The 14,994-nt window shown below is 43.3% G+C and overlaps 1 protein-coding gene across 1 annotated transcript in view; it reads left to right on the top strand.

The window, feature by feature from the left end:
- Nucleotides 1–14,994, top strand: part of tg (thyroglobulin) — a 143,198-nt gene that overhangs the window by 53,634 nt on the left and 74,570 nt on the right. The window contains 8 exon segments of the mRNA XM_034165528.1: nucleotides 4,175–4,286; nucleotides 4,554–4,715; nucleotides 5,044–5,235; nucleotides 7,555–7,682; nucleotides 9,346–9,481; nucleotides 10,117–10,269; nucleotides 10,344–10,494; nucleotides 11,463–11,691. Coding sequence (XP_034021419.1) covers nucleotides 4,175–4,286; nucleotides 4,554–4,715; nucleotides 5,044–5,235; nucleotides 7,555–7,682; nucleotides 9,346–9,481; nucleotides 10,117–10,269; nucleotides 10,344–10,494; nucleotides 11,463–11,691 — 1,263 coding nt within the window.

Raw genomic sequence — 14,994 nt, 5'->3', positions numbered from 1 at the left:
TTACCCCGAAGCAGAGCAATCACATAAGCTATTTTACTAGCGTCTGATGCGTACATGACGGGACGTTGTGCGAAGACGAGCGAACATTGCATGAGAAAGTCCATGCACGTCTCCACACAACCTCCGTACGGCTCAGGAGGGCTTATGTATGCTTCAGGGGATGGTGGGAGGGGTTGTTGAACCACCACTGGAACGTTCATATCCTGCACAGGGTCGGCAGGAGGAGGAGCTGCAGCAGCGCCCTGAGCGCTCTCCGCCATCTGCGTGGAGAGAGCCTCCACCCTGCGGTTCAGGAGGATGTTTTGCTCGGTCATTTGATCCAACCGAGCCGTAAAGGCGGTGAGAATGTGCTGCAGCTCACCAATCACGCCTCCTGCAGACGCCTGCGCTCCCTGCTCTCCCATTGGTCGTTCAACAGCCGGGTGACGCCCCTTGGAGTCCATGACGCTGGCCTAGATATCCTGTTGTGAAAGTGTAGTGACACGGACCCACAACAGGGGGCGCAAATGAACGGTCAATGGATGAGCCAAAAAGTAACAATTTAATGTTGTGAAATGTGCACAACGAACATACAGACAATCTCAGAATATAATTACAGTCAAATCACAAAGGTGACGTGTGGGCAGGCTCGAGGATAGAAGACGTCTGTCCTGAGAAGAGCCGGAACCACACGATTTCCGCCACCACCGAACCTGGTGAATACTGGAGCCGCCAAGTCCCGGGGAAAAGAGTGCCTTCTAGCGCTCTCTCAGCTTCCACTGACAACGGTACTCCTGCAAACACTCACAATATACAAACAATGTTGTAACACAAAAACGGCTGAGGATATTACCTCCAGTGAAGTATGATATCTCGGCGATGAGGTGGAGATGACGTCTGGGTTTTATGGAGTGAGATGATGAAGAATGAGTGACAGCTGTCAGGAAGTAATGAGTAACAGCTGTCACTCCCGGCTGTGTCCGTGGCGGCAGCGCCCTCTCGTGCCTGAAGCCCGCACTTCAGGCATGGCGCCCTTTGGTGGTGGGCCAGCAGTACCTCCTCTTCTGGCGGCCCACACAACAGAAGTGTGGGGTCAGGGGTCAGGGTGGTTATGGTTAGGGTGGGGGGAGGAGTAGGGTTAGGAATAGTGAGTTTAAAAAAAACCTGTCATGAAAATTTGACTCATTTTATCACAGGAGCATGAAAAAAAACATGAGACTGGGCTCTACACACAAGCAAGATAAGACACAACACCTGTTGTAAAACTCCTCACAACTCTGTCAAAATGAAACCATACAATCAAAACCTAACAATCTGTTCTAAAAATGTCATTCTAGCAACAAAATGAAACATGCACCATTTTGAAACACTTTCACACTGATGTGTTTTACACAAAACACTTAAGTCAAAATATTTTATGTAGTTTTTCTCAAACAAGAGCTGAAAGTTACCGTATTTAGCAACAAAGTGCTATTTCCCCTTTTTTTTTTTTTTTTTTTTTTTTTTTTTTTTTTTTTTGTTTCTTACAAATGCCTACAGAAAGACTGAGTACTGTACAGTTCAAATTCAAAACACAAATCAACACAATGAAAACAAGTGTTTACAGTACTGCAGTGTACATACATGGTACAGTAACAGAATGATATTGCACTTGACGTTTGGGTGGAGCCTTTGTCCAGGCTCCCTCAGTGTGAGGCCGTGGTTCATCACATGATCCAACAAAGTTGCTCGAATTTCATCTGAAACATATCTCCTTCTTGCTCCTCTTCATCTTTGTCCTTGTCCATGTATCTGTCTTTGTCCTCTTCCTCTTTCTCTGGGTCTTACCGCCTCCATGATTGCAGATTTGACTACATGTCTTCCCTGAGTTCTATTTGTAGAGCCAAAGGTCGGATGTGTGCATAAGTGTTTCCAATTAGCAGATGTGTTTTGCATTTTTATTAAAAGTGTTTTCCCAGTGATAAGAAGGCATTTTATCTTTGAGTTCAGTGTGTAATATAGGAAACTGTGTGTAATGTTCTGCAACAACTGTGCTGAAGAATTGCAAGCAAAGTACAAAGCAGAAAATGTGTTTAAGGTATTGTTACAAGAGGTTTTGGATTTGAAGTTTTAGTCTAAGCATTCACTTTTTGGGTGTAAGCAGTTGGCAAAAACTGTAACACAAAACTTTCTTTAAATATTTTTGCAGCAGATGTTTAATTCACAGAACCTTTCAACATGACCTTCACACAAAAAGTGCAAGGAGTTATAAATAACATTATGAAGTTGAATAAATGAACAAATAAATGAATTCAGCCAACATAGCTCCAGTCTGCACACTGCTACCTTCTTCTATGCCAGTCTGTGGGACTGCAGCCTTCAACACTGACAGGCTGAACCTCTAACAAATCAAGTAGTGCTGTGGGTGGGACTTTGCTACAAACCATAGTTTGAAAGACTGGTATGGACTAATAGCCCCTCGGTGCCTGAAGTAAGGGGCCATTTGATCCATATGAAGATTTATCACCACTCTTTCATGCTTGAGTTCACTCTTCACCACTTCATCTAGGAGTAACAACTTGAGGTAATTTAACTTAAATGATGTAAATTTCATATTTCTGTTATTTCATCTCATTTTATGTTATGTGTAGGTCACAAATATTTGTCAGAATTGAACTGAATTGTCAGATTTATTTGTCATTGTCATTACACGAGTGCAATAACAACAAAATTATGTCCACACTCCAAATTACCACAGACAAGATACAGCAACTCATCCACAATTATTACTTGTTTACCGTATAATGGCACATATCAAAATTAAAGACAACACATATAAACTTTGAAATAGTCCGTGATCCGAATTGAGACAGTGTGAGTGTGGGGGAAGCCGCAGCAACATGGTCGCCAGGGGAAGGGAGTGGCATGGCGACCGCCCTTGCCGGAGTTCCAAGCAGTTACTGTCAAAGGTTAAAAACATTAATATATAGCATTTGCTCCTTTCTTCAGAACTGTGTCACAGTGTTAAATTGCCTGATGGAGCTCTCTGCCTCACTGGATAAAAGCTGCTGTGTCAGCGTGTAAATGTAAATTTACACTCAGGAGCTTTAATCCATTGAGGCAGTAACAGGCAGTTTTTCTGTCATCTAGACAGGTTTTTTTTTTTCTTTCAACATTTTTGCAAGGGATTGCATTACCTTTTTGTTTTGTTTTAAAACAATATAACCCCTTTAAAAATACTCTTATTTGAACAAGGGCTGAACCTGGACTGATTTCATTGTCCAACCTATTTTTAAAGGATAAAACCTGGATGAAGAACTTTCTGAATCATAGTGCCATAGTCCAATTGTCCAAAATTGCTTCCCCTCCAACCAGTGCTTCTCTCACCTGCTCACTGAATTTCACACAACAGTCTTCTTCCTTCAGCTTCCAACATCTGATCCTTTGTTGAGCTCTCACACTCTTAAAGTCATCCGTCAAACTACCATCCTATGTTCCTGGAGAACATCTGGCCTGCATGTTTTCCATGTGTACTACTCAAGTCACACCTGATAGAGTTCATTGCCTGGGAGTGGAACAGGGGGAGTTAGAAAAAGATTAGTGACCCCAGAACTATGCTGTCTTGCTACACTCTCTCCTTCCACCACCTTACAACCTCCAGATTCTTTGAAAACATAGTCCACCTGTGTGCACCTTCCTCTCCTCTTATATGTCACCCTGTGCTTCTCCCTTTTCTTAAAGTAGGTATTCACCACAGCCATTTCCATCCTTTTTGCAAAATCAACTACCATTTGTCCTTCCCCATTCATGCCCTTGATACCATATCTACCCATTACTTCCTCATCACCTCTGTTCCCTTCACCAACATGCCCATTGAAGTCCGCTCCTATCACCACTCTTTCATGCTTGAGTTCACTCTTCACCACTTCATCTAACACACTCCAGAAATCATCTTTCTTCATCTCTCAACCTACCTGTGGGGCATATGCACTGATGATATTCATCATCACCCCTTCAATTTCCAACTTCACACTCATCACCCTGTCAGACACTCGCTTAACCTCCAGCACACTCTAACATGTGACTGTTGGACTGTGGCTGAGAAATTAGACAGTGGAAAAACAGATTGATTGATTAATATGGATCAATGACTCAGATGGTGTGAACAGGGTTCAGAGGATGTCTTGACTGACAGATCAGGTGTGTTATATTTCAGGATGGTCGTTTCTCAGTTCTGCAGACAGGGGGTGCTGCTGCGTGGTGTGTCAACCCTCTGACTGGAGAAAAGATTCAGACTGCGACACTGGACACATCTGGAAAACCAAAATGTACGAAATGACTCCTACATTGTTGTTGTTGTTTTTTAAATGAATATGTGTCTTGAAGGTTCTTGTTGTCTTCGATTGTTGACCTTCTTTTAATGATGCATTAGAAACACGAAAACAAGCTAAAATCCAAACCTGTATCCAGACTATGTTTTAATGTGTGACCTACTTTTTGTTTTGTTTGTAGTTATTAAAGATTTTACAAATGCTGCTCTGTGGTGTGTTCAGAAACAGAGCTTTGTCTGTAAAACTGTAAACTGGTGTGTTCAGGTCCCAGCTGGTGTGAACTGCAGGGTCTTCACTGCCGGCCCGACGCCACCTTCGCGCCTCTGCAGTGTGATGTCACATCGTGCTGGTGTGTCACTGAGGACGGACAGGAAGTGGACAACACCCGAACACCTCGACAGACAGGGCGCACACCGTCATGTGACCGTGGGTCCATTTAGTCTCCCCGCACATGTGGTTAAACATCAACATTTTTAACTAACCGCCAGCTACAGAACGTTTGCAGCAACAGTCACTAAATCAGGACAGTTTGACTTCATGTTCACTCAGAATTATGATCATTTGACTCTAAACTTATCAATCAGCACAAAGTCCAGAGGTCATGTGGTTAAGTCACAAAATGTGGTTATAAAATAAATAAAATATACCGGATTTAGAGGTTTACGTGGAGCAGCCTCTATTGGTCATTATAGAATCAGCAGGAGAACACAGGCTGCTGATTGGTCCAAATTGATCACCCTCTCATCCATCTCAGGTCCTGTCTGTTTGGACTCTGCCATTACCCATGGTGCTTTGCTATGCAGCCAAGCCACTGCTAGCCATCAGAACTGTGATCTCATCTGTCACCGTGGTTACCAAAATGCACTTCCTGACAAACACTTCGTGTGTGACACTGTGAAACGGAAATGGGAGGAAGACAAGCCGCCATGGGCTGGAAGCTGCCAGAGTAAGACCTTTGACCTTTAAAGAACCATACTGATGTTTGTGCCTGGACTGATGACCATGATCCATCCAGCAAGGCCATGAGCATGCTGGTTACCATGGTAACGACCTCACTGGCTGTGGGCTGTTTCCATATGGGGCTGGTTACCATGGTAACGACCTCGCCGGCTGCGGGCTGTTTCCATATGGGGCTGGTTACCATGGTAACGACCTCGCCGGCTGCGGACTGTTTCCATATGGGGCTGGTTACCACGGTAACGACCTCGCCGGCTGCGGGCTGTTTCCATATGGGGCTGGTTACCATGGTAACGACCTCGCCGGCTGCAGGCTGTTTCCATATGGGGCTGGTTACCACGGTAACGACCTCGCTGGCTGCAGGCTGTTTCCATATGCCGTGTTCTATGTTTTCTTGAAAGGTTAGTTGTAAAACAGCTAACTGATCATCTGCAGAGGAATGATCTATTTAAAGAGTTTCAGTCAGGTTTTAGAATTCATCATAGTACAGAAACAGCATTAGTGAAGGTTACAAATGATCTTCTTGTGGCCTCAGACAGTGAACTCATCTCTGTGCTTGTTCTGTTAGACCTCAGTGCAGCTTTTGATACTGTTGACCATAAAATTTTATTACAGAGATTAGAGCATGCCATAGGTATTAAAGGCACTGCGCTGCGGTGGTTTGAATCATATTTATCTAATAAATTACAATTTGTTAATGTAAATGGGGAATCTTCTTCACAGACTAAGGTTAATTATGGAGTTCCACAAGGTTCTGTGCTAGGACCAATTTTATTCACTTTATACATGCTTCCCTTAGGCAGTATTATTAGACAGCATTGCTTAAATTTTCATTGTTACGCAGATGATACCCAGCTTTATCTATCCATGAAGATAGAGGACACACACCAATTAGCTAAACTGCAGGATTGTCTTACAGACATAAAGACATGGATGACCTCTAATTTCCTGCTTTTAAACTCAGATAAAACTGAAGTTATTGTACTTGGCCCCACAAATCTTAGAAACATGATGTCTAACCAGATTCTTACTCTGGATGGCATTACCCTGACCTCTAGTAATACTGTGAGAAATCTTGGAGTCATTTTTGATCAGGATATGTCCTTCAATGCGCATATTAAACAAATATGTAGGACTGCTTTTTTGCATTTACGCAATATCTCTAAAATCAGAAAGGTCTTGTCTCAGAGTGATGCTGAAAAACTAATTCATGCATTTATTTCCTCTAGGCTGGACTATTGTAATTCATTATTATCAGGTTGTCCTAAAAGTTCCCTAAAAAGCCTTCAGTTAATTAAAAATGCTGCAGCTAGAGTACTGACAGGGACTAGAAGGAGAGAGCATATCTCACCCATATTGGCCTCTCTTCATTGGCTTCCTGTTAATTCTAGAATAGAATTTAAAATTCTTCTTCTTACTTATAAGGTTTTGAATAATCAGGTCCCATCTTATCTTAGGGACCTCATAGTACCATATCACCCCAATAGAGCGCAACGCTCTCAGACTGCAGGCTTACTTGTAGTTCCTAGGGTTTGTAAGAGTAGAATGGGAGGCAGAGCCTTCAGCTTTCAGGCTCCTCTCCTGTGGAACCAGCTCCCAATTCAGATCAGGGAGACAGACACCCTCTCTACTTTTAAGATTAGGCTTAAAACTTTCCTTTTTGCTAAAGCTTGGGGCAACTGTTTATTGTGATTTGGCGCTATATAAATAAAATTGATTTGATTTGATTTGATTTTCAATTTGAGCCCTGAAATCATCGGACCGGGTCAGAACTCAATGCATGTAAGAAATGATGCAGAATCTGTATCTGTTCTAAAATGCTGTGGACCAGAGTGGGACACATTCACAGCTTTTACCACTTGTTATGTCCCACAAGGACGTAAAAAAAAAACATCATTTATTTCTCTGTCTGCCTGTTGGCAGGAATACATCAAACTACTGCACGGATTTTGACGATATTTGCACCACAGATAGATATTAGACCATGGAAGACTCCATTAAATTTTGGAGGTGATCTGGATCCGGATCCAGATTCTGGATCAAGATTTCACTTTATACAGGCTTTCAAGGATTACAACAAAACTACTTCACAGATTCTCACCAAATTTGTACCACATATAGATATTAGACCATGGAAGACTCCATTAAATTGTGGAGGTGATCCAGATCCGGATTGGTGGACATCAGAAATCTCTGATTGCTCTTGTTTTGTGATGTTCTGATCTAAGTGACGGCGGGTAACAAAATAGGAGGAGCCAGGTCAACTGACTGAAACCCAGTAAAATGTGTGTTTTTGGTTCTCTTCCAGTCTCTCGGCCTCTGCAGACGGCCTCATCTGCTCAGGTCTGGGTGTTATCAGCATCCTGCTCCCAGATCAGCCATCTGCAGCATTTACTGCTCAACGCCATGACCAGCAGGGGGCTCTGTTCCTCTCAGGTTCACATCAGTTCTGATTACTTAATATTTATACTTAATATAAGTATCCACTGAGTTCCAGGGGAGTATATAAGGACAAACTTCACTCTGACGTAAAACTTAGTCGAGACTGATTGCAATTTTTTTTTTCACCAAAATAGTCTGTGAAGTTTCCATGAAAATTGTGTTCTATATGTTTATTTTGACATTATTTATATTTTTGTAGATGATTTGAATCTCTGTAAATATGTCAGCGCTCATCAGTAAAGATCATTTTCATGTTTTTAAAAGCGATATTGGACTGAAAGCATTATTTAACCATTTAAATATTTAGTGAGGTGTTTGTGCAGCAAAAACAGTTTTTAAATAAAAAAAAATGTATAAAGACTGATGATTTGATGATAAGTTTGTGAAAATGTATCTGTTCATAAACACATCATGTCAGTCTCCAGGTGGTGAAGAAACCAGAAGATGTTACAACTATATTTTCTTCAAGTTCATTTTAACGTTGTATCTGGTTAGCTACTGAGCTAAGTACCAAGCTAGCTTAGCTCATGGCACCCTACGTAACTTCTGAACATATGTTGTATTTTAGTCATTTGAAGTCAACAGATGGCTGTTTTCTGAAAACCTTTGTTTTGTTTTTGTAGATGTTTAAATCAGCAGATTTCTGCACACTGGTTATGTTCCACTTCACGGGCTGCATCCTTCTAAGGCTGCGTCCCACAAAGATCTGGTCTTGTGAGACCCTAGAGGCCAAACTGGCCATTCTGAAATGAGACGGTTTCGTCCATGAAGACTTCTGTTTTCTCCTCCCCTCCCCCTGTCACCTGCCAACCTTGACACCTGCACACAACAAGTTAGCTTAGTGGGCGTAACTCATATTTTAGCAATCATTTTTCAGTACGTATTGATACTTTAATAATAAACATTACCGATTTACATGTACATGTACATATGAACCCCAACACGAAGGAAACCACTGATGTATCCAAGGAGTCTTTGAAATGGGACGGTGCCAAATATGATCTAAGCAGCAGATGACTGCAATCTTAGAAGGCTAGAAGGTGTGAAGGTGGTCTTAGTTTTTAGGTTCTCTTGGTGATCTTTCATGGCTTGTTGTTGGGCTTCTTCCTTTATACTTTCTGTTTTTTTATGTTGTATATTTTCTGATTTCATTTTTGAGAGGCCTTCGACTGTAGAGTTCCAGTTGTGTCTTCTTCCTTCTCAGCTGGTAGATCTGTGTCTTTTCTTTTCTCCTCAGTTCCTGCCTTTGTCCTCCTGTCCCACTTCTCATCCCTTGAGTAGGCGAAGCAGTGCAAGATGTTCTTCTCCTCACAGTGGTGCAGTTTCGTTTGGTTTCATTTGGCTCTTTGATGCTGTTGTTTCTGGTGTCCAGGATCAGTGGATCAGTTCTGTGTGTTCTTGCAGCACTGGGAGAAGTTGCACGATGGCTCTCCTCACACACCGTGGTGCCAAAGCGTGATTTGGGGACCTTTTTGTCCTGGGGACGTCCAGCCAGTATAATTGTCAATGTCTTTTTTTAGTTGGGGTTCGTTTAATTGAAATGTCCTCTTACCAGGACCTCTCCTGGTAAACCCCTTGACAGTGGGACTGAGGACGCTCCAGGTTAGTGCCGAGGAGGACTTCCAACCCACTCTTTTTTCTGTTGGTCTGTGTGTAGCTTCCTGTACGGGACCGTGGCATGTCGCTGTGTGACGACTCGTCTGTGCGTCTGCAGTGTGATGGCGATGGCACTCTGAGGCTAACGGTCAGGTGGACAACGACCCTGTCTGACCTCTTCGACCTCGGGAACATTGGTGAGTTGGTGCACAAGCAGATTACAGGTTTTACCCAACATCCTGTTGTGAGATCAGGTCCGGATCATCCACCACACCACAGACCCAGCATGGGTACTGGAAGGCAACCAGTCAGGCAGACAACTGCTCCATCTCCATTTCCCTAATGTAGCCATCTATCAGGTGAGATGTGGGCCTGTCCATGGCCATGTGAGACGTAGGCGTGTCCTTGGCCAGTTGAGATGTGGGCCTGTCCATGGCCATGTGAGACGTAGGCGTGTCCTTGGCCAGTTGTCCTTCTCCAGCTGCTAGGGTCCTGTGGTTCAGAGAAACGCACCACACAGCCAAAGCGCGGCAGCTGATGTTCTCTCACGGTGATCCTCCTCATGTGAGACTCACTAAGTAACCAGCATTAAGTCATTCCACCGGGACCCAAGGACCGTCCACAGAGACCTGGTACTTCACACACAGGTTCTAAAGGTCTGCCATGTTCGTTCATGGATCATAAATATGTTGATGTTGTCTAAGATGTTAGATTTAGACTTGGATGTTCATGCTGATTGGAAGTGACAGACGGGTTCTGTAACCACCAAGCACTCAGACGTCTTTGGACAGACAGACCGTCAAACTCTGAGACACCCTGTTGACTGTTTCAGTTCTCGCCCTGAACGAGTCCAGACTGCTGGACAGGATCCAGGACCTTCTGGGAGCACTGTGGCCCACATCAGATCCTAAGCTGGTTTCTGTGACAGCCCCAGGTTTCGGTTGTTCCAGAGGTTATCGCCTGGACAGTGACAGTGACGGCTGCGGTAAGGAAGGTGGAGTCTCGGCAGGCAGCTCTGATTGGTTCCAGTAAATGAACTCTTGAACTCTCTCTCTGCAGTTATCTGTCCTGCTGGGAGTTTCTCCAGTGAGGGGGCGTGTCTTCTCTGTCCTCAGGGGACCTATCAAGATAAAGATGGACAGGATGTGTGTGAACAATGTCCCAGAGGATCGTCGGCTGCTGGAGCATCATCTGTCAGCCAGTGTGAGTCCAGATTCAGAACATATAAACGACAAAAAAGATCACTTATTTTCTCAAGAAGTGAAACAGAAAAGTTTAAGTCCCCGTCTGCTTTCCCCAGTGACATCATCACACCCTGAAGACAAAACGGGGGGGGGGGGAGTATATCAGAATAACCCTGTCCATCTGTATATCTGTCTCTCTGCCCGTCTGTTTGTGTATCTGTCTGTCTGTCCGTCTGTCCATCCGTCCGTCTGTGTGTCTGTTGGGCAGTCATTTGGTCCTTCAGGTGTTCTGGTTTTTGATATTTCAGGTCCAGGTCTTTCAGGTCCTGGTGCTTCCTGTCTTACTGTGTTGTATCAGACTTGGATGCTAACCAGGGACTGAAGCTGACAACTGGATGTCTTTGGTGCCAGAACACATTGAACCACCGACGGCACATGACATTTGGTTCATATCTGTGTGCAGGCTGACCTTTGACCTTTGACCCTTTGCTGGGGCAGGATGTTTTCTTCAAATCATCACCACCTTATTTCATCACTCGTTATTTTTTCCCATTCAGTGTCTTGATTGGACACCTCTGACAGACAGGGGCGGGACATGTGTCCTTATTTGGTATTTTGGGGCGTTCCTCATGGTGATTTACTTAGAATTTTTTTCAGTTCACATGAAACCTGTTGCTGTGGAGGAGGCGTGGCCAGCAGCAGCTCCTCCCCATTTAAAGTCACACATGTGACCCTACGTGTCCGTCGTGCAGTGGACCCCAACTCAACAACAACACTCAACATGGTGTGCACGTGAGGACGACACCCCCAATATAGAGGCTGAAACCCAAAACCTCCTGGTTCCCACACACAAGGAACCGGAAGACAATGTTTTTATTTGTTTCTTTAATCTGCTCACTGAAAAGCTGGAAAATATAATGAAAACAGAATTATTTTATGTAACGTGTTCTAAGTTCTGGTCTTCTACATGTTTCTGTTGATGTGCAGGTGCTGTGGAATGCGAGAGGCGGGGCTTGCGGTGTTCAGCCCGAGGTGACTTTCTCTTCGCACAACCTGACTTCCTGTCTGGCAGCTGGAGGTGTTTCAGCAGCGAGGGGGTGGAGCTTGACTGGACCATCACTGACACGCTTCTGACGGAGGAGGAGTGCTCAGGTGACCTCAGCCAATCAGAAAACAGCTCAACCAATCTGCTGCTTTCAATTTTATCTATTTATTATTTTTTTGTAATGACTTTTGTGTGGAAATTTTCACACGGCTCATTTAAGCTCAAACAAAATGCACTTAAAAAAACAGAGCCGGCTCCGCCCACTTCTCGGCCTGCTCGGGTTTGTATGTGTGACGTACGTACGGGGAATATAAATATGACAGTGAGATCATTAAATTGGGAATACACAGATTACACTGCGAGTACTGCAACTTCTACTAGTTCAACTGTTACCACAGTAATACTACTGCTGATTACTACTGATGCAAATTATTCACAACCATAAACTACTAGTACTACTCCTGTGACTGCACAACACATGGTACTTCTGATAAGTGTAGCTTATTCGTAGCTTTGGAGGCCAGGCTGGACGAATTGGAGACTCGGCTCCGCACCGTGGAAAATTCTACAGCTAGCCAGGCCCCTGTAGTCGGTGCGGACCAAGGTAGCTTAGCCGCCGTTAGTTTCCCTCTGGCAGATCCCGAGCAGCCGGGAAAGCAGGCCGACTGGGTGACTGTGAGGAGGAAGCGTAGTCCTAAACAGAAGCCCCGTGTACACCGCCAACCTGTTCACATTTCTAACCGTTTTTCCCCACTCGGCGACACACCCGCCGAGGAACAAACTCTGGTTATTGGCGACTCTGTTTTGAGAAATGTGAAGTTAGCGACACCAGCAACCATAGTCAATTGTCTTCCGGGGGCCAGAGCAGGCGACATTGAAGGAAATTTGAAACTGCTGGCTAAGGCTAAGTGTAAATTTGGTAAGATTGTAATTCACGTCGGCAGTAATGACACCCGGTTACGCCAATCGGAGGTCACTAAAATTAACATTGAATCGGTGTGTAACTTTGCAAAAACAATGTCGGACTCTGTAGTTTTCTCTGAGCCCCTCCCCAATCGGACCGGGACTAACATGTTTAGCCGCATGTTCTCCTTGAATTGCTGGCTGTCTGAGTGGTGTCCAAAAAATGAGGTGGGCTTCATAGATAATTAGCAAAGCTTCTGGGGAAAACCTGGTCTTGTTAGGAGAGACGGCATCCATCCCACTTTGGATGGAGCAGCTCTCATTTCTAGAAATCTGGCCAATTTTCTTAAATCCTCCAAACCGTGACTATCCAGGGTTGGGACCAGGAAGCAGAGTTGTAGTCTTACACACCTCTCTGCAGCTTCTCTCCCCCTGCCATCCCCTCATTACCCCATCCCTGTAGAGACGGTGCCTGCTCCCAGACTACCAATAACCAGCAAAAATCTATTTAAGCATAAAAATTCAAAAAGAAAAAATAATATAGCACCTTCAACTGCACCACAGACTAAAACAGTTAAATGTGGTCTATTAAACATTAGGTCTCTCTCTTCTAAGTCCCTGTTAGTAAATGATATAATAATTGATCAACATATTGATTTATTCTGCCTTACAGAAACCTGGTTACAGCAGGATGAATATGTTAGTTTAAATGAGTCAACACCCCCGAGTCACACTAACTGCCAGAACGATCGTAGCACGGGCCGAGGTGGAGGATTAGCAGCAATCTTCCATTCCAGCTTATTAATTAATCACAAACCCAGACAGAGCTTTAATTCATTTGAAAGCTTGACTCTTAGTCTTGTCCATCCAAATTGGAAGTCCCAAAATCCAGTTTTATTTGTTATTATCTATCGTCCTCCTGGTCGTTACTGTGAGTTTCTTTGTGAATTTTCAGACCTTTTGTCTGACTTAGTGCTTAGCTCAGATAAGATAATTATAGTGGGCGATTTTAACATCCACACAGATGCTGAGAATGACAGCCTCAACACTGCATTTAATCTATTATTAGACTCAATTGGCTTTGCTCAAAATGTAAATGAGTCCACCCACCACTTTAATCATATCTTAGATCTTGTTCTGACTTATGGTATAGAAATTGAAGACTTAACAGTATTCCCTGAAAACTCCCTTCTGTCTGATCATTTCTTAATAACATTTACATTTACTCTGATGGACTACCCAGCAGTGGGGAATAAGTTTCATTACACTAGAAGTCTTTCAGAAAGCGCAGTAACTAGGTTTAAGGATATGTTTCCTTCTTTATGTTCCCTAATGCCATATACCAACACAGTGCAGAGTAGCTACCTAAACTCTAAGTGAGATAGAGTATCTCGTCAATAGTTTTACATTCTCATTGAAGACAACTTTGGATGCTGTAGCTCCTCTAAAAAAGAGAGCTTTAAATCAGAAGTGCCTGACTCCGTGGTATAACTCACAAACTCGCAGCTTAAAGCAGATAACCCGTAAGTTGGAGAGGAAATGGCGTCTCACTAATTTAGAAGATCGTCTCTTAGCCTGGAAAAAGAGTCTGTTGCTCTATAAAAAAGCCCTCCGTAAAGCTAGGACATCTTACTACTCATCACTAATTGATGAAAATAAGAACAACCCCAGGTTTCTTTTCAGCACTGTAGCCAGGCTGACAAAGAGTCAGAGCTCTATTGAGCCGAGTATTCCTTTAACTTTAACTAGTAATGACTTCATGACTTTCTTTGCTAATAAAATTTTAACTATTAGAGAAAAAATTACTCATAACAATTACAAAAGACGTATCGTTATCTTTGGCTGCTTTCAGTGATGCCGGTATTTGGTTAGACTCTTTCTCTCCGATTGTTCTGTCTGAGTTATTTTCATTAGTTACTTCATCCAAACCATCAACATGTCTATTAGACCCCATTCCTACCAGGCTGCTCAAGGAAGCCCTACCATTATTTAATGCTTCGATCTTAAATATGATCAATCTATCTTTATTAGTTGGCTATGTACCACAGGCTTTTAAGGTGGCAGTAATTAAACTATTACTTAAAAAGCCATCACTTGACCCAGCTATCTTAGCTAATTATAGGCCAATCTCCAACCTTCCTTTTCTCTCAAACATTCTTGAAAGGGTAGTTGTAAAACAGCTAACTGATCATCTGCAGAGGAATGGTCTATTTGAAGAGTTTCAGTCAGGTTTTAGAATTCATCATAGTACATAAACAGCATTAGTGAAGGTTACAAATGATCTTCTTATGGCCTCAGACAGTGGACTCATCTCTGTGCTTGTTCTGTTAGACCTCAGTGCTGCTTTTGATACTGTTGACCATAAAATTTTATTACAGAGATTAGAGCATGCCATAGGTATTAAAGGCACTGCGCTGCGGTGGTTTGAATCATATTTATCTAATAGATCACAATTTGTTCATGTAAATGGGGAATCTTCTTCACAGACTAAGGTTAATTATGGAGTTCCACAAGGTTCTGTGCTAGGACCAATCTTATTCACTTTATACATGCTTCCCTTAGGCAGTATTATTAGACG

The sequence above is a fragment of the Thalassophryne amazonica genome, unplaced genomic scaffold, assembly GCF_902500255.1.
Source record: "Thalassophryne amazonica unplaced genomic scaffold, fThaAma1.1, whole genome shotgun sequence".
NCBI lineage: Eukaryota > Metazoa > Chordata > Actinopteri > Batrachoidiformes > Batrachoididae > Thalassophryne > Thalassophryne amazonica.
Note: the sequence above shows the minus strand (reverse complement) of the source record. Positions and strands in the feature narration are given on the sequence as shown.